This window comes from Orbicella franksi, chromosome 1, assembly GCF_964199315.1.
Source record: "Orbicella franksi chromosome 1, jaOrbFran1.1, whole genome shotgun sequence".
Classification (NCBI taxonomy): Eukaryota; Metazoa; Cnidaria; class Anthozoa; order Scleractinia; family Merulinidae; genus Orbicella; species Orbicella franksi.
The window spans coordinates 14,929,884-14,953,850 of NC_138145.1; the positions used below are offsets into that span (position 1 = coordinate 14,929,884).

The 23,967-nt window shown below is 41.2% G+C and overlaps 4 protein-coding genes across 4 annotated transcripts; all 4 read left to right on the plus strand.

The window, feature by feature from the left end:
• Window positions 1–2,741: 2,741 nt before the first annotated feature.
• LOC145492213 (xyloside xylosyltransferase 1-like) lies at window positions 2,742–5,657 on the plus strand. Its single transcript, XM_081471568.1, has 2 exons — window positions 2,742–3,289; window positions 4,525–5,657. Exons 1-2 carry the CDS (start codon window positions 2,801–2,803, stop codon window positions 5,146–5,148), a joined length of 1,113 nt encoding a protein of 370 aa, XP_081327694.1. The 5' UTR covers window positions 2,742–2,800; the 3' UTR covers window positions 5,149–5,657.
• A 6,251-nt stretch (window positions 5,658–11,908) lies between these two features.
• LOC145480716 (uncharacterized) lies at window positions 11,909–14,308 on the plus strand. The gene has a single exon (XM_081459068.1). It carries the CDS (start codon window positions 11,909–11,911, stop codon window positions 14,306–14,308), a length of 2,400 nt encoding a protein of 799 aa, XP_081315194.1.
• A 1,129-nt stretch (window positions 14,309–15,437) lies between these two features.
• On the plus strand, window positions 15,438–17,183 carry LOC145480811 (uncharacterized). Its single transcript, XM_081459166.1, has one exon. The coding sequence runs from the start codon at window positions 15,438–15,440 to the stop codon at window positions 17,181–17,183; it is 1,746 nt and encodes a 581-aa protein (XP_081315292.1).
• A 260-nt stretch (window positions 17,184–17,443) lies between these two features.
• On the plus strand, window positions 17,444–23,752 carry LOC145492244 (xyloside xylosyltransferase 1-like). Its single transcript, XM_081471613.1, has 3 exons — window positions 17,444–18,198; window positions 18,288–18,412; window positions 22,638–23,752. The coding sequence occupies exons 1-3, from the start codon at window positions 18,183–18,185 to the stop codon at window positions 23,301–23,303; spliced, it is 807 nt and encodes a 268-aa protein (XP_081327739.1). The 5' UTR covers window positions 17,444–18,182; the 3' UTR covers window positions 23,304–23,752.
• Window positions 23,753–23,967: the final 215 nt, after the last annotated feature.

Below are 23,967 nucleotides of genomic sequence, written 5' to 3' on the forward strand. Positions count from 1 at the left end.
GTGGTATTTCAGGCAACCATTATATCATGCAAAAAGGACTGTAATATACTTAAAGTTATTTTGGTACAAGGTTTCTGTCCATTAAAAACTGAAATTGCTCGATTTTCCAACGGATTTTTTCTTAACTTGTCTCGCGACGCAGCCAAACAGCTTCTTTCGAGACTACTACCTTTGTACGGACAATGCGCAAAAGGAAATCAAATCACGAAAAAAAAGAAGTGTAACTCTAGATATCAAGAGGGGTTGTGGAGCAGTTGTTAGCGGACATTCTCAACCCATTTTAAAATTCCGTTACATGAAAAGAAGAGTGTAGTCAATTGTGCAAATAAAAAAAATGAATTGGCAACAGATACTGCATGAGTCTTGTTTCCTGAGACATCCATGAGGTACTGGCTGATGATATCTACGGCCGACGCCTCTGAAATATGAATTAACCAGCCAGCATTCAGCAGACGACAGAATCTACTCTCTCTTCACGTGACTTGTCTGTCAATATGAATGGCATTGAAGTCAGGCCACGTTGCTCCCTGGAGACTGGATTTTGTGATAGTGTGAGTCAAAATCGTTGCAGAATGCAGGGATGATGTGTTGTTAGAGGCAGCTGTGGCAATACAGCCGGGTAGGTGAACGTATTCATGGCAAGGGAAAACAATCACCTCTCCTTTCAAAATTTCAATCTGGATGACACTCGGTTCAGAAGCGAAAAAGAAGATAAAAGAAGAAGATTGTTCTGCATGAGGTCGCATCGAAAGAGGGAGCCATCGAGGAGTTCTTCGATCTCGCGTTTGCCGCTACTGTAAAAACCTAAAGATTTTCATGGCCTGTATCTTCTTCTCCAGAACAAATAAAAAACTATGTGAGAAAATCATACGGCATATTAAAATTAAACATATGGAATTTTTCTCCTCTACATAGAGACTGACTTTTCTAACTAATAGTAAACGACTCCTAGGTCCTTCAACGAGGCGAAAGATTGTTGAAGCTTCGAACAGCTGAACTAGTTATGTATTTGCAGACAGTTATGTCCAACCACACGCACGAGGTTGATAATCCGGCCAAGTTTCTCAAAAACCCTCCTACCAACACAATTGTTTTGTTCTTTGAGGAACGGAAGTACATCTCAATTATAAATTAACAACTTAAAACGAACCAAGCAAATATGACTATATAAGAAAAGTAAAACAAAACAATGCGCTTGTTTTAAACCGAAACACAGACTAAATCAGGCGAGTGGTAAATCGAGCCCTATAAGGTAATTATATATATAAAAATTAAACAAAAGACTGAGTAGTGGGGGAGAATTTGCTTGATATTTTACTGAACCTTTTGTCAGCATCGTGTCCAAGGATTTATAATTTATGCAAATAGCCGGCAAATGGTCGATTCTGACTTGCATTATTGCCACGGGCTCCACTCGAAATTCAAAATAAATATATATATATCGCAGCCGTCCGAATCGTAGCCAGACTCCGAATTGTATTGCTGAAAGATACAGTTCTAAAAATATGACGCAAAAATGCTCTCACAGCGCCCGAAGCCCAATCAAAGTCTCTTGAGTGCTTTCATCCCAGTTTTCGCGTTGACGTCACTAGTATAGCTGCCTCTCGCAACTCGCGGTCGTAAACACAGAAATTACAAGTTTAAATGCCAGTGGAAACGCCGGAATTTTGTCAATCCAGACAATTTTGTTTTCGGGAAACTAGTAGACTTCATCATGAGAAGAAAAGAAAATTTGGGGGTTTAGTAGCACTTAAAGCTTTCGATTTGACGCCAAAACTTGCTCGCCCGCCCACGGCAACTCGCTCGCCAGGTAGCTTAGACGTCGTATTATTCTGAACAAGTCACCTTTTCCCTCACGGAATTAACCCCCAATTTCCGAGTAAATTATTAGAAGAGACAAGAACATCTTTAGCTCTTTCTTCAGCTAGATTTGTTATTACGTGACAAACAAACAGAGCGAAAACAATAATAAGATGCAAATTAGAAAATAAGTATAAACATTATTAGTTTGTATGCAATACTGACTTGATGATTCAGTTGCTCGTTTAGAATGAATATTCAAGATCACGGTCGCCACTGTAGTTTGTAATGTTTCTGATTACGGTACCTTTCTTGGCTTTCAAGAGTTTTCACTATTTGAATCTTTACACTTCACTGTCTGTCTTCATAGTTGCCATAGTAAAATTTTACACCTGGTCAGAACGTAAAACGTTTCGGCCAGTTGTCAGTGGAACAAGCAAAACTGACAAAATTTAAGAGAAATATCTGTATTATTTAGCACATTTAGTGATCGCCAGGTATAGAATGACAATGATTTAGCATATGCAGTATCTATCCCTTGTGACGCGTCCCGGGGGGGGGGGGGACACACTCCCCAAAGGTTTCGGTAGGGGTGTGCGGCCTAAACCTCGAAAGTTGTACTCTATTTCAGACCAAAATCTAGGATTATTCATGCCCTATTTCAGACCTAAGAAAAGAATCCTTACCCCAGACCTTCAAAATTAGAACACGGCTCTAATATGTGACCGCAGGGAACCAGACATGGCTTCCATTTGCGCAAGCATTTGAAGGGGCTACCAATTTGCCAATTTGGATGGAGTAATAATAGTTCCTCGTAAACAAAATACCCAATGCCAAGCCAGAATGAAAAACACCTGTTTCAGACCAAAATCGCCCAAAACCTTCACCCTTTGGGGCCGCACATACCTATATAGCCCATATAGGGAAGTGCTCCCCCCCCCCCACCTCTCCCCCTCCCGAACCCCGTTACACGTCTTAAGCAGTTCCTTATTCTTATTCAATGCAATGCAAATCTGCGCGATCGGTCCGTTGTTTCTGCGTTTTTACTAGCAAAATGAGTGTTTCGGTGGCATGGCTTACAGGAGCTCTCAAATGGAAAAGAAACCTACATTGGCCTTACACTGTATTGCTTCTAATGACGTTTCTCGGTTTTCTCTTTTACTTGGCCTGGCCAATTCTTCTGGACCAGTCAATAGAGGGGGAGAAAGACATGGCACAGAATAACATCGCTTTTGTCCTGCAGCTGACGGCTGGGACTAATCCGTCTAAAAGTCGTTTCGTCTACCGACTCAAACAGTGCTTAGGTTCCATTTGCCAGCACTCCAGCATTAGTCTCACAATCCACCTCTTTGCCAATTCTGTAGGGAAAGATGAGGCTTTAAAAATCTTCGAGGAAATAGGTCATTATTGCGTGAGTGGCTACAAGGTAAAATTCTACGATGTTGAAGAGGTGATAGAAGGCATTCAACCTGCAGTAGACGTGATTAAGGTGAGTCTCAGATGTCATAAACATTTTGTAGTAAAACTACAACTGATGCAAATTAACCGCTATTATACCTCGTGTTAAGCCCCTTGAATTTAGGAGTAAGAAATTCACATACGACATAAGATCAGGCTACCTACAGCGCAACGGAATCTCAGAGCGAGTAGTAAAATCTCCTGTATATTCCTTTGGCTTGTTTTTTGGATTTAGTAATGGGATCAGTGTAATTTTTGGATGATGGCTGTCTTGCGTGTACTAAACGATATAATCCATATATGATCCTTTTGTTGTTTTTGTTTTCTTTCAGTTTTAATTTTTTAATTTGATATTAGTGAATATTCGTACGAATCAAACGAATGGACAGTACGTTAGGTTTAGCGGCGCGCAGCAGCCCTCAGGAGGAAGCATACGTGTTATGGCGATGGCAAGATACTGGCTAATATATGCAGAGCATTCAGTAGACATCTATTGTCAGTATTGCTTTTATGGGAACAGTGAGGAATAATTTAGCTTGCGTATGTTAAAAGCTTTGGACATTAATTATTCAGTTGAGTTTTAACGGCCGTTCAGTTCAGTCCATGGAAGTTAATTTGAGTGCAGTAAAGTACCACAGTTCTCCACATCCATATAGCTCACAATTTGTTCAACGTAACCATGTCTTTGCATGGTCTGCCAAGAGGCATTACAGACTGACTCACGAGATACCGTTCTCTCACTAAGTGCACTGTTAACTTCTTAGTTATTTCAGTTATTTTGCGGAGACGTTCCTCCCACAGCTCAGTAATTACTGGCGTACCCTTTTTTTGAGAGCAAAAAATATAATTATATAATAAGTCAAATTATTCTCGTATTTTGATTGGGTGTTACATGTGATCTATTGGAGGACAGACGCATGGTTGACGTCATTAACATTCTTTTTTTGGTTGTTTCTTTATTATATATAACAAATAGATTCTATGCTGCCGTGCGTCTGTGCAGTAATAGATCACGGAAGACGTTACCTGTGATCTTTCTCTGAACAGACGCCCGCTAACATGGAGTCTATTTCTTAGTTAGATCTTTGAATTTAGATATCGCCTTCTTTTAAATCAAATCAGAAAGAAATCATTTCTTAGACTAAAATTTAACGGTCGAAATCTGTCTTTGCTTAAACTAGCATGTTTCAGATGTTGGATTAGTAGAGTAGAAAAACAGGATTAACCCGGAAAACGGAATAAAACATTTGGTTATCTTTTCCACAGGATGCAATTCAAATTGGTGGTCGCAGTAATACAAAAATGCCCCTCTATTACCTTCCAATATTCATGGATAGCATTTTGCCTGAAGATGTGACAAGAGTCATTTTGATGGACGCTGACTTTTTCTTCTACTCTGATATCAAGCTACTGTTTGATCACTTTGACAACTTCAAAAACACAACTATTTTTGGTTTAGCTTATGTGCAGCTACCAACCTACCGAGAGGTCTTTCAAAAATACAGACAAGAGCATCCAGGAACGAAGATAGGCGATCCACCCCCCGATGGCGTCACGGGATACAATGGAGGTCTTAGCATGCTTCACCTGAGTAACATGCGAAAGTCGAAGCATTACAAGCAAATCCTGCTTAATAATGAAGTAAGAAAATATGCGGAGAAATACCAGTTCCGATCAACCAGAGCTGAACAAGATTTCTTTGTTTTATTGGACGCAGAGCACCATGATGAGCTGTTTTATGTGGTTCCTTGTCAGTGGAATCGTCAGCTATGTAAAAGGACGTCATCAGCACTCGAATATCGTAATTGCCCTAAGCCTATTCACGCCTACCATGGAAACTGCCATGTAAAAATGCCAACATTGGATAATCCTTCCCAGTTTACAGACTGAAACTGTATCAGATTTTTATTCTTTTTCGTATGGGTGTCATAGATTGACGTCGTTAGACAGTCGGGTGTTGAACTTTTGATTAAGAAAGATTTAACATATGTTACTGTGAGGTGTAGTCATAAATAGAAACGGAAGGGTTAATCAAAAAAAATCATACCCTATTGTTACGGTCTATGGGAAAAACTGATTGTCTTTTTTTAAGTAGACAGAGTAAGGGAGAAGGATACCTAAATTCCAACTTTAATCATAACTCTTTAATGACTTAAAGTTTACAGCTGGTTACGATTTGTACTACAAAATGTGGTTGTTAAGAAGATGAGATGGCTGGGCGCGGGACAAAGCAGAGAGCAGTAAAAGAAGTTAATGCTAAATACTATTTGTTGTTATCGAGGTTATATTAAAAAGAAGGTTAAAACCTATAGTTTGCTCAAGAACCTAGAAGTTAAGTATTAAAAGATGCAAAAACAACTTAAGCGTTGTCTTACATTTGACACTTACAAAGAAAAAGAGCGCAAAGTATGTAATAAATACTAAATACTATCTGTTGTTATCGAGGTTACTTTTCAAAAAAGGTTAAAACCTATAGCTTTGTTCAAGAACCTAGAGGTTACGTATTAAAAGATTCAAAAACAACTTAAGCGTTGTCCTAAGTTTGTCACCACAAAGAATAAGAGCGCAAAGTGTATATTAAGATGCAAGTTAGAACAAATAGGTCTATATTATAATTTTTTATGCAATCCGTCACTTCAAAAAGGAGAAGAAATTTGGGGCGAATCTCATTTTGCAGTCGCTTCTGGTAACGTGACGTCACACTTTAGGACTCTATGGGAACAAAGAATTAGAGCGGAAAACCTACTGCGCAGCTTTCTACGCATTTCTAACCCTACCTGCGGGCTCAGACAATAATGCGGGATGCAATGGCAGAGGGAGCGGCGCACTGAAATAAGGAACGTGAGGATGTCGCTCGGTTGATTTATTTCTACTTGGGAAAACATGAATTTTTTCGGCATTTCACTGTTAATGAAACGAGGCTACCCCTGCCTAGGCCTGCTGCGAGGCTCTCTTGCTTATACATAACTGGTGTGCTTATATGGATGCAATATGTAAAGACGGTCTGTGGAAAAAATGTGTCTTCGAACCGAAATTTAATTTCTTGTATACCACGGGAAAATAGAGGGATCGGAAACCTTTTTAATATTAATTTTGTCGGAAAAATATTGATTCCCCACGAAAACATTACACCAGCTTTCTATCTGTTACGAGAAGATGTTACTGGGAAAATTAGGAAAGTATATTAACTTTGTAACCATTTTTGTTTACATGAATGACGAAATTCCCCGCATTTTTTCAAATTTGGAGCTTGGCGAGGCCAAAACTCGCGCATGTATTTTACGCTTCTCCGTTCTGAAGGACAATTTAACTTTTCATCCTTTGTTTTGTCATTAGTAACAGTCCCACGAGCCACTGCGAGTTGAGACTTTCCTCAGGTCAGTCTTCTCGTTTATAGAATGGCGATAATGGCTTGATTGCTGATGCAGAGTGAATAGTCATCGTCACGATTGTCACTTTGTCTCGGGCCCACCTGAGACATTGTAAATTGAAGGGTGTCCAATTACTTTTCTTGGCTTTCAAGGCTTTCAATATTGTTTATAGCATATAACACCACACTGCATGTGTTCATGGTTTCAATTAAAGTTGCCATGGTTATAATTCATACATGGCAAGAACGTGAAATATTCCCTATAGATGTTGGATAATCATGTAGAAAACGTTTTCGACCGTTTTAGCTCGTTCTAGTGGAATAAACGAAACAGATTAAATTTAACCGAGAAATGCAATTTTATGGAACACAATTTGTGTTAGCTTAATGTAGAATGACTAACCTCTTACTAACTGATCACGAGGGCCTTACTGAGGAATCAACTGGTTTAAGGTGGTAGCAGTACGGAAAGACAAAAACGTCAACCGAGGGCCAATATTCCCCAGTACTGGTCGAACAAGCAAGGTTAGTGAGTAGTTCCTAATATCAGTGGCACTCGGGCCATGTTTGTTCATTGAATTTACCGGCTTTCGAAAACAAAAAATACCGCACGGCCTAGCACCATTTCTATGGAAACGGTCCGTATGAACAAAAACCCGACTAAGAAAGAACCAATTAGAACGCTTAGATTTACCTCAAGACCACATTGCCATAAAATAAATTGGTATACTGATTAGATGCAAAGCCAAAAATCGATTGTTCGCCTTTCGTATCTATTGTTTAAGGCTGGTTTTCACAAGCGCATAAGCATAAGCCGACACACGCAGAGGTAGTAAGATGTTGATAATTAACGCCTCTGGCTAATAGCATAAACGAACAAAAGATACTACTGGAAAAGGGAAATCTCAAAAACATCCGACAATACGAAGAGGGTCGTACAGGGGGGTCTATGGCACGGTTCACGTGGAACGAAAAAAATAGAGGATCACGAATATAAAAATTTCGTTTTCCTGAATCACGAAAATAAGCAAGTAAGATACTCTTTTTAATAACCTGTTCTCACACTAGAAAGAGTGTTTAAGGAAAGAAAAATCGTGAAAGGCTAAGTCAAGACTCCATATCGCAAATCGCATGTCTAAGTCACTCTCGATAGACGATTCTAACCATTCGGAGGATCCGTGTCTCAAAATCACGTAGAATTTGAGTGGTGAAATCACGAATATCGGTGAATAATTCAAGTTCTTTACGGGTCACGCAAAACCTTCAGGTCACGGATCACGAAGAGTAATTTCCTAAATTCACGTTTCACGGAAAATAAAATCAGCTAATCACGCATCACGAGAATACCCCATTACTACCCTCTACGAAGTGAATACGCCACTGCCCTGGCAGCGTTCGGCTGAGTTTGGTCCCTTCAGTCCATTTCGTGGATAAGTTGGGCCCGCGATAGCCATTTCCAAGTTGCCTTTTACCTCTGTATCAAAACTAGTCTTCGTACGAAAGCAGTCAAATGAAAATTAGTTCCGCAACCAAGTTCACTTTCATGTAAATCAAACTCATTTTCATATGTAAGATTTTGCATGACGACTCGTTTTGAAACAGAGGCACAAGGTAAATCGGATGGACACGGTTCACGTGACAGCATTCGACCAATCATATGTCGTCTCAGCCGGAGCAATGGCGGACACATTTTTCGTTGCGAATGGAGAGTAGGTTGTCGTTTCTCGACCGATTTCTGCACTCATCATGAGAATCAAACGATCATTTTCTAGGAGCTACTAGTGTAATATCTAGACCAATTATTTACCAAGCCTCAAGTGCAGGTAAGCAATTTTTGCATCAGAACTAGGCAATGGAAATCATGCTATGTTGAAAACGTTTGTTTACCACACGCGCTTGACATGAATATTCTTTTGGTCGTTTGCGGGGTGAAGGGATCAGTATTGTGTATTATTTTTGCGTGAAACTTTAGTTCGAGAGCTGAACTTTAAGAAAAGTCCGGCGGGCCCAGGGGGGCCCCGCCGTTTTAACGGTCAAAATCAGACTTGAAGTTGGGGCATTTTCCTTGATTTGTCAGATGTTCGCGGTATTTCGCGGGAGTGATTGTGTGATTTCTACCCTTGTTTTAAGAGTATAATTTTATGGTTGGACTTGTTCCCTTTATATCTTAATGTTTTCTTATTATTTTTTTTTTTTTGTAGTGCGTATGTCATCCGTTTGTTTGGCCGATGTTCAAGATTTCTGGATCCTGCTTTGGATGCTAGCCATTAAAGATATCATCTCATTTTCAGTAAATTTTCACTATCATGATCACTGCCTGTCTTGAATTGTTATCTCGAACAGAAATTTACTACTCTTGGATCGGATGTTATTGTTCAGTCATCTATGGCTGATTATTTTGATCTCCCACTTCTTTATGCTTGTTTTCCTTTGAATGTTGGTAGTAGTTGGAGACTATTCATATGCTTAAGGTTACCGTATACCTTCAGGGGTGTCTCACGTCCAAGCGATGTAGCGCGTCCGGTTTAAGCTGTAGATACCTAAACCCCTATATCAAATTAAAGCTTATAGAGCTGGCTATCAAACCATACTAAAAATTTTGAAATAAACTGAAGTGCCGATTTTTTCACGGCCACTAAATGCGAGCGTCCTAATCGCCTTTTGGAAGCTACAAGTCAAAGCGAATTTTGTTTTTCGCCAATTTATTTTTTTCCTCGGTTTCAGGACAAAAAGCGCTAAAAAAGCGTGTCTGCGTTTTTCCACATTCAATTGCAGTAAAAAGTTACAGAACATTTTCAAAATAGGATTTAAAAAATGTGAAGTGATCGTACAAAAATCGCTCTCGGAGAAAAAATATTTCGAAATAAACAATTCGCAGACACGTTTTTGTTTTTTATATGTTAATCTAGCTACTGTCCAAATTTGAGGGCAATCAAACAAATCTCCTTTGAGTTGTAACTCCTTAAAGTGTCTGCTTCAAGCGAAAAAATTTATTCGAGAAAACAGCGCTAAGAAAAATCTCTTGCTTCGCAAACAAACTCCGCCCACAAACGCCTTCAACTGGGTTCTCAGATCACTGAGCCAATCAGCGCTTGGAAAATTTACTTCCATTAACTCGCGGTGAAATTTACGCGTGAATCTCGAAAAAACCCTTGTGTTTCGCAATGCGCTCAAGACGGAGAGATAATTTTTCTGTAGCTCGGTCTTTCTTGAAGCTGGTCTGGCAAAATGGGGAAGACTAAAAAGGATACGAACGCTAGAGTGGCTAGGCGACGAGAACAAACTGAACAAAAGAAAGCGCGGCGGGGCAAATGTGCATGGATAATATTCCAATGGATCTCAATGAGTTGGGCGATTCATCAGTATCGGACTCAACAAAAGAGTCAATGTAAACATCGCTGTTATCGCTGTCGAGTTCCCAAATTTTTACAGAATTTTTCTCTACTCTTGATTCGATCTTTTTGCCCGCTTGATACGATAGCTATAGCTTCATCCGCGAGGCCAACTTTCGCTTCTTCACTCATTGATGTGTTTTCATTCGTTCTTCGCTTTTTCGAACTGGTAAACAATGTTTTCCGTGGCCCATGTTTACTTATAACTTAATAGAATTACATCTAATACGAAAAATGCTTGGATCTGAGTAGCCAGCCAATTCGTGGTATCCATATATTCCCGCGAAAGTAGTCTCGGTTGATTGCGTACAAGTTATAGGGCTGTCAATCAAGAGGGAACTTTTACTTCCGGCCGTAACGTAAAACCTCCATTTCTCCGCCAATATTGAGTTTTTTTCAATTTTGTTTTCAGAAATTAGAGATAACCCTTCGACCATTACTTTGAACCAAAAATCCAAATTTGAAGAAAATTGCCGATCTGAAGGTATACTGTAACCTTAAATCAATAAATAATAGGTGTTTCATGTGTATAGTTTCGCATAATTGTCAACCCACCTGGAGCAGAACGAGCCAATGTGTTTGAGAAGCAAATGCTGAATTACCAACTGTATCTTCCAGTTTTACTTACTAATTTATAAGTGAACTTAGTGTTGGCCACTGTTTCCAGAATATGGTTTTTGTGCTATTTTGCTGGTTTTTTGTTGTGCTTGTCAGTACTTTGCGAATATTCAGTTTTTAAAAAAGCATACCTTGGAATGGAATTATTATTTGCAAGTACATGCAAGTCTTTTTTTTTCACATCTCCCATCTGCAAATAGCATGAGGTGTAATTTCATGTAACTCAACCAAGCCTTCTTTCCATTGAGCCCGATTTCCCTTCTACATGGCCTCACATGTACTGAGAACCAAGGAATGGACAATTGGAGCAAATACAAGTTACATCCAACACCTAAGCACTAGGTGAGGAGAAATCTCAAACTCTCATCAGTTTGAACATTGATATTGCCAGTGGCAATGTCTGAAGCAAAGTCATTTGTAGACCTTTTCCTTTAAACACATTCAAGGAAGTTGAGCAAGACCAAAATCGTGTTTATCACATTGACTACAAATTTAAATAGATCCACACAGTACATATTTCATCTTGGATTTGTAAGTTGAACAAGAATTTGCTGGAAGTGTGACCTGGTACAGGGGACCAATATAATTATTTTTTACCACTTACATTGAAGCAAAACATACCCTACTTCTCCCATTAAGCCTCCGCTGTCTTAATTCCATTTATTGCAAATTATTTTTGTTATTTTGAAAGAGCCATCGCTCATATATAGCAAGCTGTTTATGATTCCTTTTGATTACTTACTTACTTACTGACTTACTTACTTACTTGCTTGCTTGCTTGCTTGCTTGCTTACTTACTTACTTACTTACTTACTTACGTACGTACGTACGTACGTACTTATTAACAAGGAAATACAGCGCGCGAAACTCGATTAATCAAGCTTTACAAGAGTTTTCAAGGACAAAACATTGCTTTGATTTCGAATTATTCAACCCTTTTCTTCGTAGGTTTTACTTCTCAGCTCTCTTATCGTCGAACGAAAACATAGTATCTGTCAACAACTGTTGAAAGCTGAACTTTCTAGACTAGCCGTTTTGTACTAGAGATCGGACGTGACATTGCGTGACAAGCCGAACATTCTAGATAAGTCGTTTTGTATTGCTTTGTAACCCGGATGTGACGTTGCACGAATTGTTGTACCCCCCTATAGGGGTTGTAGAAACATGTGCTCGAAGAATAAATATGGAGTCCAAACATGGTGACCCGCGACGTGTTTAATCGCTGGCCTCGAGTGTTGTTTGCTTTTGTTTGTCGCCAACGCCGATCGAAATGAAGACGAAACAAATTGATCAGCTGAAGAGAGCTCGCACTGGGTTGAGAGGCTGGATGAAAGGGGATTTTGACGCTGTTAGAAACATGATTGAGTCCGACTCGCCTGAAATTGCTTGCGTGGAAGAAAAACTCGATTCGATTGTTACCAGATTGCAGAAAGCCGAGGATCTGCAGATGGAAATCGAGAAGCTCTTGGACGATGACTCTCAAGTAGGAGATGAAGTGGACGCCCAAGGACCATGGTTCGATATGGTAAGAGAACGAATTCATGATGTGAAATTATGGTTAAAAAACAGCCAAAAGCAAAATACAAGTGAGAAGCCTGAACCCATTGCACCATCACCAAAACATACGTCAAGTGCGCCTAAAATGAAGTTGCCAAAAACCGACCTTAGGAAATTCTCGTGCGATGTGTTGGACTGGCCAGAATTTTGGGACATTTTCAGAGTAGCAATACATGATAACGTTGAAATACCTACTGTGCAGAAGTTTGTTTACTTAAAGTCCCTGCTATATGACGAAGCCGCAGGATACATTGCAAACATCAAAACTGAAGAGGCAAACTATGAAGTTGCTGTACAACGCTTGACATCACGCTATGGCAAGGATGAAGTGCAAAAAACTCGCCTAATGATTAAACTAGCAGAAATGAAAGCACTTGAACAATCCAATAAAGCTATGAGAGATGCATTGGATGAGCTTTGTGCAACTGTGCGAGCGCTTGAAGTACAAGGAGTTACTACTGAACAATATGGAAGCCTTTTGATGCCTTTGATTGAATCAAAACTTCCCAAGGATTGGAGATTGGTGTGGGCCCGAGAAAAAGCTGGCTTATCAAAGGAGGATATAACATTCTCGAAGCTGTTGAAATTTTTGGAACAGGAACTGGAAATTCGAGAGAGTGCTGACCAGACTGTTGAGATAGAACAGCCATCTAAACACCACCAGTCTATCGAAAAGGAAAAACCTTTGTTGCCAACTGCATCTGGTTTAATGGCTGAATCTGTAACCTGTACCTTCTGCAAGGGTCCACATAGTCCTAAACAGTGCTCTGTACCTTTGTCAGTTGATGATCGCTTTAAGAAAGTGAAGGAAATAAGGGCTTGCTTTCGTTGTGCTCGAAGTGGACACCGGATGACTGCATGCAGGTTTCGAAAACCATGCCCGTGTGGACGAGGATCCCATATCCCTCAGCTATGCAAGACTGGCGGAGTGAAAATTCCAGAAGTTCAAAACCCCACTCCAGGTACAGGTAGCCCACCAAACCACCCAAGTTGGAATCCTGCTGCCCCTCCTTATACACCAGCTAACCAGAGTCATTTGCCACCGTTATCTCAACCTCCAACAGCTACTGTAATGTCTTCCGCTAAGAATGCTGACATCAAAACTGCTGGCGTAATGATGAGAACTGTGTGTGTTGTTATTGGGGCTGTGGCTGTAAGAGCATTGTGTGACACTGGGGCCACTTTTACAATGATGTCATCATCTTTGGCTGTAAATATACCAAACAGAGTTGTTGGAAAACGTCATTTGCGGATTGAGACACTTGGAGATGTGCTGGAAGGCGAATTCGATGTTGTTGAGGTGACTGCAAGAGGAATAAACCTTCCAAATACCTTTACCTTCCAAGCTTTAGTGATGGATGAGTTGTCTGGTGTCTTTGAGAGGGTGGAGCCTGAGTCCTATCGAGCCCTTCAAGAGGTTGTTGGTGGTTGTCCAGTCCTTGCTGATCTCGCTGGTCCTGGTACAGATAGTATTGGTATTGTGTTTGGAGAAGATTGCTATGACACCATTGTCCAAGGTATGACAATTAAATTGAGAAATGGTCTCAAAGGAACACCGACAATTTTTGGGTGGGTCCTTCATGGTGGAAGTGGATCCATTCCATTTGCGGGTGTGGCTGCCAGAGCTCATATCCATGCATTTCGGGCGTCTGTTCATGAACAACTGCAGAACTTTTGGACTTTGGACCACCTTGGTGTTGCACAGGAGGAAGTGTTGGAACGAGACCTTGAGCTGGAGGTAAAGAATGCTATCCAACGCAACGAATCTGGGAAGTATGTTGTGTGGTGGCCTTGGAAACCTCAAGCTCGAAAGCATTTAACACTTAACAAGGCCCTTTGTGAAACAAGGCTTCGTCGCATGGTGAGAAAGTTGACACCTGAAGAGTACACAGCATATGACATTCAGTTAAAAACACTCCTCGAAGAGGGTCACATTGAGCTGTTACCAGAAGCCTGCATTCCTCAGTCCTATCTTCCACACCGAGGGGTTGTTAAGCCTGATCGGGAGACAACCAAACTGCGTATTGTGCATGATGCCTCAGCTAAGTCTGAAGGAGGCCTTTCTCTTAATGATGCCCTTGAGAAAGGACCAAACTTGTTACCGCTGTTGTGAGGCATACTTCTCCGTTTCAGAGTTGGCAAAGTCGGTGTTGTAGGTGATCTTGAAAAGGCATTTCTGCAGCTGTCGCTTCGTGAGGAAGACCGAAATGTTTGTTGCTTCTTGTGGCTCAACCCGCAAGGGGAGATTGAGGTGTACAGATACAAAAAGGTTTTCTTTGGTGCCAAATCATCACCATTTCTGCTGCAAGTAGTCCTGAAACAGCATTTAGAGGGTTTCATCAGTGAATCACAAATGGCTTCCCAGCTTCTTGGCAACCTTTACATGGATGATCCAGTGAAGTCAATGGAGAACACTGAGGAAGCAAGGGAGTTCTGGCACGAAGCAGTGCGTATCTTTAAAGATGGTGGCTTTAACCTGCGGAAATTTCGGTCCAATGATCAAAATCTGCTCCACGAGTTTTCAGACAGCCAAGTGCAGCAACTTCACAAAGTACTTGGGGTTAGTTGGGACTGTCTGATGAACTTCTTCCACTTGTTGATCTGGAAGTTATGGTACCCAAGAAACTTACGAAGCGAGAAGTGTTGTCCTGTCTGTCTAAGATTTACGACCCATGTGGGCTAGTGAGCCCAGCTGTCACTCCACTGAAGATTATTGTCCAAGACTGTTGGAAAGAGAAGCTCGGATGGGAGGATAACCCGGATTTGCGAAGGCGTGTTGAAGAAGTATTGAAAGGGTTGTCAGGAGGAAACCATCTGAGAGTAAACCGATGGTTGGGAATAACACCCTCTCAGTGCAAGGACACAAAACTGTCACTTCACGTTTTCTGTGACGCCTCCTCTAGAGCCTATGCTGCGGCAGCCTACATTCGTGTTGCAGATACAAATAGGGGCGTAACAGTGAATCTTGTTGTTTCGAAATGTCGACTTGCCCCACCGAATGGAGACACGATGCCTCGCCTTGAACTTCTTGGTGCCTTACTAGGAGCTCGACTTCTCAATTCACTGAGATTGGAGTACAGCGGTGTCTTAAAGATTCCAGTGTTGCTCTCTCGTGGATAAGTAAGGGACCGCGTGTGGGTGGAGTGTTTGTCGCTAACCGTGTGGAAGAGATCACTGTTGTTGGTGGAGTGTGGTCGTGGGTTCCAACAGATGAAAACCCTGCGGACTTACCTACTCGGGGTATGACGGTAGCTCAGTTGTCTGACTCCAAGATTTGGTGGAGCGGCCCGGAATGGTTGAAACGACCTGAGGCAGAATGGCCGAGGCACCCAAAGAATGGCACAGATGCTGCATTGCTGATGATGGCCGTAGCTGATAATCAAGAACCGAAATATGTGGAGGAAATTGTTGACCCACCCCGAATGAGCAAGTACCTTCGCACTTTGAGCAGTGTAGCTTGGATGCTACATTGGCGCAAGTCTCCTAAAAGCACCCAAAATATGCTGACCTCAGAAGAGTTGCAATATGCCAAAATGGTCATCCTGAAACAAGTGCAAAGGAAGTTTTTCTGGAGGGAATTAGAGTCAATGGAAAATAGCCAACCAGTTTACCGCCAGTCTAGTCTGCGGTCCTTACACCCGTTCTTGGAAGGAGGATTAATCAGGATGGGGGGTCGTTTGCAACAAGTGGAGGCGACCTTTGAGGAACTCAATCCAGTGCTGGTTAAGAAGTGTGGTGTTGTCAACCAATTGGTGCTTCATATTCACGAACAAATGCAACACGCTGGTACTGCAACAGTTATTTCGGAACTGAGACGCCAAGGGATTTGGATCCTGCGCTCTAAGAAATCAGTCTCATCAGTGATACGGAAGTACAGGAAATGTAGCAGGTTCTTGGCGGCTCCTGCATCTGAACAGACACCTCCTTTCCCTAGGTGTCGTGTAACTTGCAAGCGTCCCTTTGAAACAACTGGCATGGATCTAGGAGGACCGTTATACCTGAAGGATAACAGTAAGATCTGGTTCGTAGTATTTACCTGCATGTCAGTTAGAGCCATTCATTTGGAACTTGTGACGTCGTTGTCTGTAGAAGCGTTGACTCAGGCACTGCAGAGATTTATGAACAGGAGAGGTGTCCCACAGTTGTGCATAAGTGATCACGGATCAAACTTTGTGGCGGCAGCTAAGTGGGTTAAAGAGAAGAATCTTGACATTAAGTGGCAATTTGTGGTGGAACGCGGACCTTGGTGGGGAGGAGCCTGGGAGAGGTTAGTGGGCATTGTTAAAGGCCTGCTACGTCGCTCGTTGGGCCATGATGCGCTTTCCTGGGAGGAATTAGTAACTGCTCTAACTGAGGTGGAGAAAGTCATCAACCGCCGGCCTATCACTTACTTGTGGGAGTCGAGCAATCCTGATAGTGGTGTTCCTATCCCTTTGTGTCCTGAAAAGTTCCTGTTGCCACCGCGAGAAGACATCAAGGAAGAAGAAAGAGAACTAAATATCTCTGATGAATTTCAACGGAGAAAAAAGTGGCTGTCCTCCATGAATGACATATGGAAGAAAGAATACTTGCATCAAGTGCTGGGTTCACAAGGGGAAGTTTGGAAGACTCAGCCAAATCTTTTAAAAGAAGGAGAAGTTGTCCTTGTAGCTGATGACAGAGAAAAACATCTAAATTGGAAGATGGGGGTTGTCCGGCAGCTCATTCTTGGCAGAGATGAAAGATGCCGTGCTGCGACTGTCCAGGTGAAGTCGGGACTACTAACCCGACCAATTCGCAAACTGTACAAATTGGAGCTCTGTGCTGAATCTGACAATCTCCCGCCCATTACAAGCTCACCAGAGAGTACTGAACAAGATGGTGGGATGTTAGACAGCGAGGCCGAGACGATGGAGGATGAAGATGAAGAAGCTGAACCCGAAGTCACCCTTCCACAGAGGACTCGGAGAGGAAGAGAGATTGTTCGTCCAAGTCGCTATAAGGATTGACCAAGTCGATATAAGGACTGAACAAGTCGCTATAAGGACTGACTAAGTCGCTTTAAGGACTGACTAAGTTACTTTAAGGACTGATTAAGTCGCAACAGGCTACCGCAAGTTGCGAGGTGGAGGATGTTGAAAGCTGAACTTTTTAGACTACCGTTTTGTACTAGAGATCGGAGGTGACATTGCGTGACAAGCCGAACATTCTAGATAAGTCGTTTTGTATTGCTTTGTAACCCGGATCTGACGTTCACGAATTGTTGTACCCCCCTATAGGGGTTGTAGAAACATGTGCTCGAAGAATAAATATGGAGTCCAAACAACAACCATGTTGTTGGCCAGCGATACACTGATATACTTCATACACTAGTCGAGATATCTAAGAAGGAAAGTGCCGAAGGTAGGTTCAATTCCGGCAAGTTAAGATCGAATTCGAAGAGGTCAGAAACGGAAATAATTTATCTTTCAATCGTAGAGATTCGACGTACCGCGAAGCTTCGATTCCTAAAATCATCTGTTCAGCACTCAAAATGGTGGCTTTGTAAATCGAGCAGAAGTCATCTACAGCTTACTTGGCCTGCGGAACATTTGATATGGATGTCATTCCAGATTTCTTTCAGCATCGGAAGCGAGCGAACCTCCTATAAGTCATATTTCCACATCACTACCAGCGCGTGGAGATGTTTGCCGTTCAGCGATCAATGAAAATGAGCTCCAGGGACAATTTCTCCCGGCATGCTTTGCGAGTCGTGTCCAACACCGCCTGAGCACGATCCAAGTCCATGGAAACGTCTTTGTCTCTGTTTACTCAGTTACCACCAAAAATGTGTTTTTCCGTGGTTTTAAATTGGAAAAGAAAACAAAATTGGACTTATACTATGATATTTCTTCTGACTTTTCTCATTTTTCTCTATTACTACTCGGGGCCAGGTTTTATGGACCACGCAAAGCGTGAAGGAGAAGAGAATAACATCGCCTTTGTCATGGAGGTGAAGCCGACCAAAGATGGTTCCCAAAGTCGGTTCGTCTACCGATTCAAACAATGCTTAGCTTCTATCTGTCAACGCTCCAGCATTAATCTCACAGTCTAAATCTTCGCCAATCCACTAGGCAAAGACGAGTCTTTGAAAGTTCTCGAAGAAATAGCTCCTTATTGCACCATTAGCTACAGGGTAAAATTCTACGATGTCGATGAGGTGATAAGAAACATTCTACCATCTATAAACGTGATTAAGGTGAGGGAATGTCATTTAACGATTTAAACGAGATTTGCATATTGTAGATGCTGATTTAAGAATCACAAAATAGGGTCAAAATACATTCAGACCGCGGGAATGTTAAGAAGGAGTCCACTAGAAGTTCGAGTAACAAGCGGACAAAAACTTTGTACCGAGATTACACACATCGTATTGCAAACTTCTGTGCGACTGTATAAATATCTTCTCAAAAGAAATCATTTCTAACAACACCAAATCTCGAGAACAAATTTTGAAGTTCATATGAAACACTTGACAGTGCTGGTGAAATGAAACTAAATTTCTCTGAATTTCTCTGAACTTGGAAATTTATTTTCTCAAGTTCCCACGGGAAATTGTTTGTGGTGCTATTACAGGTCTCTGTTTATATCTTTAGGTTTAGGACTGTTGAATACCTAAAATTATTCTGGTACAAGGTTCCTGTCCACTAAAAACTTAAATTGCTCGATTTCCTATCGGACTTGGCCTTAAGTGTTCTCTAAGATACAACTAATTTCGATTACCTGCTAACTCAATAATGAACATCTGTTTATGAATATTCTTGCGCTTGAATTTCCGTACACACCGGCATTAGCATGGAAAAAATATGGTCAAATCCAAAGGAAATCGGAATTTGCTCGCTTAAGCGGGAAATTCATTAGATTTAACTGAGTTAAAATCAGTAGGATTCCACTGTAAAACGTTTTCAACCAGTGGGTTCGTTTCATTCCACATGCAAAATTCGAGGGGCTTCGTCAAGGTTGAGGGTTTTCATTGCTTTAAACAAAATGGAAGTGGAATACGGATGAGGTCGAGTTATATCTTCACTTCAAAAAAGTGATATGCGTCATGGATCTGTCCGTTGCCCCATTTTGCAATTCATAGAAATCGAAAGTGAATCATCTCATTGTTTCAATCACCTCATTGTGAATCATCTCAAGTCCATGCTGACTAAATTTTGTTCGAATGGTGACTTCAAATTATTCGTCATATTTGTTTACGTTTTGCGTTTTAACTTCACGCTTTAACGAATATCTCGCCCGCTGAATTGTAATTTGAAAGTCGGAGCCATGTATGCCTTAGTCCCGTTACTGAAAATACCGCTCTTTCGTTATGAGCCTTCACCGAAGCAATTTAATCATCCAGCCAGATTTGCAAAAAAAAAATAGTCCCCCGAAACATCAGTAAAACGAAAAAACGTTTGCTGTTTTGTATACGACCCCGCAGGCGCTGCAAGGCACTAATTTAACAAGAAAGTGTTTCTGTCAAGGACTATCGACTGGATTGTTGACCCGCGAAAATTTGATATTATTAAAACAAATTTTTGCCCAGGAAGCGAAGCTTCACGGGCAAATATGTAAGTTTTAAGAACATCAAATTTCCAGGGGCAACTACCAGATATAAAGCTTCGAGACATAAACTCTATTGTTGTTATTGTTCACCACTAAATTTTCTTCTGCGCGCCGGTTCAAAATTCATATAGAATTATTTTCTACTCCTTTAGATAAAAGGCGTGAAAGCCAGATGTAAAATTTGAAAAAGAAAAACAAGCAGAAACCACTTATTACAACAAATTGCGTATTTTATTTTGTTTTTTCTTGTTTAATTAAGCCCGCTTGTTCACGGTCGAATGCTGTCCATCCGGGCATTTTCTTCTGACGGGCGCTGTGGGCAAGTCTCTCCGCAGATGAACACCATCGCGTCACTAGATCAATTCAAACCAATAAGATTCCGAGAAATTTTTGTAGTGAGCAATGGAGGCTGATAGACACGATAGTACAGTTAATCAGGCTATAACATTTGCGTTAGTATTCCCAGTCTCAAATTCTTCTAAATATACTCTAACATATATTCATGTTATCGTTTGCAAAAATCACTTTCAGTACGATTAATATGATCGCATATTTTCAGGAGCCATAATCGGGGACGGAGACCGTGAGTCTTGGGATTCGCGCGCACCTGTGATATGGGACAATTTTTCTATATTTAGAACAAATTGCGCCATCCTGACGTCATATATCCGCGCGGATTCACGCACATGTCGGGGGCTCTCGCGTGGATGTTGTCACGTTGCGTGATCAAATTATGAGAGCTAGGAGATTCTCTTGCGTATTTTTCACAGCGATGGCAGGGAATAAGGCAGGGAATACGAACCAGGGCGCTTATATGTAGTTTCATGTTCTGAGCTGACGGAAAAGGTGGGTTTTTCAGGGTCGAAAAAAAGACTTCAATCTCGCGCTGGGAATGAATAATAAGATCTGCTCACACTAGTTGTAAGCTTACCCGTATGTTTTTGCGTTTGTTCTGACTTAAGAATATAGCAAGAAAACTCTCTACTCTGGTATCGAGTTAATTTGTGAGTTTCTCAGACAATGGTTCATCATAACCAAAACCTGTTTTGACGGTTTCTTATTGTTTCTGCTTGTTTGGTGAGTTTGCAAAAGTTTTTGAAAGGAAAGTCTGACGCGGACAATTAGCTCATTTGCATGGTGAAGCTAGTGCACTTTCAAGTCCGAGTCGGTGTTTTCAGTTGTCAACAAATCTTGACAAAGATTTCTTTCGTTATCTTTTGTGCTGAGATGCTGTAACAAATTTCACGAACGCAAAAAAGGCTACTAACATCATGTGTGTTTCTTCAGCATAAGCATAGTGAAGTTTTACACAGCGAAAATGAAAATAGACAAGGAGTTTTGATAACTCGATCAACAAAATCGAAATCGTTATTCCAAGTTGATTAAAGAAAGCGTCATCGTAACTTTGCTGATTATTTCTGCTTTATTCACATATATTCAGCTTAGCTTTTAATATGTTCTCAAACATTTATCAATCTTAAACATATTTAAAAACTATAGAGTTATTGTTTGAGTTCGATGTACGCTTTCACACGAAAGTGCGGCGGAAGTACAATTTGTCATGTTTACTGACTGTACAAAACACGCATCGGCGGGCGCTCTCATTCATCGACAACAGATAATTTACTGGATTTATACACGGATAAAACTGAGCAGTATCTACGGACGTAAAGTTATTGGGCCTTGATGAAACATCAAGCGTTGCTTACAATTCAAGCGAAACTCAAACTAGCAATTATTTTGTTTTCCTTTTCGGCCGCGATAGACTGACAAATTCCTCGCAAGCGTGTGGCAAGAGGAGCTAGGAAACTATGAAGTCCTGAAGCTCAGCTTTATCGAAATATATCCAGCTAGTTTTTTGCTGTGTAATGGAAAAGCTGTTAATCTTCAACATATATGAAATTTAAAGTAGAGTAATGTACAGCTCATGTAAAAGAAGCATCCGTCGGAACACAACTTGGTCAGCGATATATATAAGCTTACAGCGGAACATACCTAAATTCGACACTGTCTTACTTCACTCAAACTGGAGCAGCTCACGACGAAAATACTTAAGCAAAATTCCAACAGAAGTAAACGCGTTGAGTTGTGGGCCAAAAACATGAAAAATTTCGGGAATTTCGGACGCCATTTCCCCCGCACGACATCCGCAAAAATCCTCGCCACATGTACGCGCGTGTGAGGAGATGGCGCAATTTGTTCTAAAAATAGAATTATTGTCCCATATCATGAGGACAACCCCAATACTAGAAATGGCGCGCGCTTACGGTCTCCGTCCCCGATTATGGCTCCTGATATTTTCTAGTAACATAATCCTGCAATTTGCTCTGACTCTGAGGCCGTGACTGGGTGCGTGTTGCCCGTGTTAGAGAGGCTCCATATTATAGAGGGTTCCCAGAGACCTATTCATGGCCATGGGGCATTTTCCCGGACCAAGGAAACGGCTGCTCGTGATAGAAAGTAGCTATCTCAGAGAGGTGCAGAATATATTAGATACGATCTCCTCTCAAAACGGAAAAATCTCATCTTTTAGACTAAAGTACGCAAAATATATTTCGCATCCCAGACTAGCCTATAACAGATGTTAGGATGGGGAACAGCTTGAAAAACCGCGGGCGGAAAAACGGTGCGCGGAGTTTGAAGGGTGACAATGCCAAAGAACACAGTTTGTTTCCGACCATCTCTCGAGGGATGAAAATATCGCTTTCAAACTTGCGTCCAGATACACCCACATAAGAAGCGAATGAAAAAGGCATGTGTTTCGGACAAGGATCGACCATTCCAAGCTTTAACTGTTCTCGTTTCATGGTGTACAGCCCCGTGTCTCTTTGTCATTCAATTTCTGTATGTCATTTTGATTAATTTTTTCATAGGACGCAATTGAAGTTGGTGGCCGCAATAATACAAGAAAGGCTCTCTATTATCTCCCAATATTCATGGATAGCATTTTGCCTGAAGATGTGACGAGAGTCATTTTGATGGATGCTGACTTTTTCTTTTACACTGATATCAAACAACTGTTTGATCACTTTAACAACTTCAAAGATTCAACTATTTTTGGCTTAGCTTATGTGCAGATACCAACCTACAAAGCTGGCTTTAAGGAATACAGAAAAAACCATCCAGGAACGAAGATAGGCGATCCACCTCCCAATGGCGTCACGGGATACAATGGAGGTCTTAGCATGCTTCACCTGAGTAACATACGAAAGTCAAAGCATTACAAACAAATCCTGCTTAACAACGAAATGAAACAATATGCAGTGAAGTACCAATTTCGAGGAACTCGAGCTGAACAAGATTTCTTTGTTTTGTTGGACGCAGAACATCATGATGAGCTGTTTTATGTGGTTCCTTGTCAGTGGAATCGTCAGCTATGTATAAAATATACAAGATCTGTCGACTATGAAAAGTATCGTGATTGCCCTGAGCCTATTCACGCCTATCACGGCAACTGCAACGCAAAAATGCCCACGATTGATGATCCTCACCCGTTTGAAGCTGAGGAAAGTCAAGCTGAGTCATTAAATAAGCTTTGACTCACAGGCATTGACTGCATATTGAACTGACGAACTGACTAAGCGCTAAACTACTATTGTGACAAGAGAGGATAAAGGAAAAAAGTTTGCGACTGATACATTTTCCCATAACTATTAGCGATCAAAAACTTTAACAACGCTCACAAAAACGTACAGAATAGTTCCAAAATCTTCAAATTAAACCTAGCATACAAAATGTCGTTAGCACAGGGACAAATATTGCAAAATGTATCTTTCCTTGTACTTAAAGGACTGTGTAAAGCTCGCACGATATTTTAGTAAAATGTACAGCCGCCCTCTTTTTCCTACGGAGGATTAGCCATATATACTGAAAAACAAGGGAGGTTGAAATAGCCTGTGTGATAAATACCACCAGTTGTCTCCTAACTTGCCGTTTCTGGCCATTTATGCAGATCGAGTCAAATAAAGTCTGAAGTCCTCAAAGGAAAAACTAGTCTCCTTCGCAGCCGTATTTTGGGATGTCACGCAGCGCTCCCCCCAAAGAAACGGCTGCTCACATCCGAACAACATTCCTTTCCAATTGTGTTTGTGGTTTGCTTGCGGTCTGTTGAACAGACCAATCACATAACAGCAAAGTGGGAATGACGTAAGCTTTCGCGCGAAAAATTAGGATGTGACAGACAGTCTAGCTAGTGTACTGATC

Coding starts and splice junctions, on each gene's coding strand:
- LOC145492244 (XM_081471613.1), top strand. Junction 18,413..22,637: donor CATCTATAAACGTGATTAAG/GTGAGGGAATGT, acceptor ATTTTTTCATAG/GACGCAATTGAAGTTGGTGG.
- LOC145480716 (XM_081459068.1), top strand. CDS start 11,909: ATGAAGACGAAACAAATTGATCAGCTGAAGAGAGCTCGCACTGGGTTG.
- LOC145480811 (XM_081459166.1), top strand. CDS start 15,438: ATGACGGTAGCTCAGTTGTCTGACTCCAAGATTTGGTGGAGCGGCCCG.
- LOC145492213 (XM_081471568.1), top strand. CDS start 2,801: ATGCAATGCAAATCTGCGCGATCGGTCCGTTGTTTCTGCGTTTTTACT. Junction 3,290..4,524: donor CTGCAGTAGACGTGATTAAG/GTGAGTCTCAGA, acceptor TCTTTTCCACAG/GATGCAATTCAAATTGGTGG.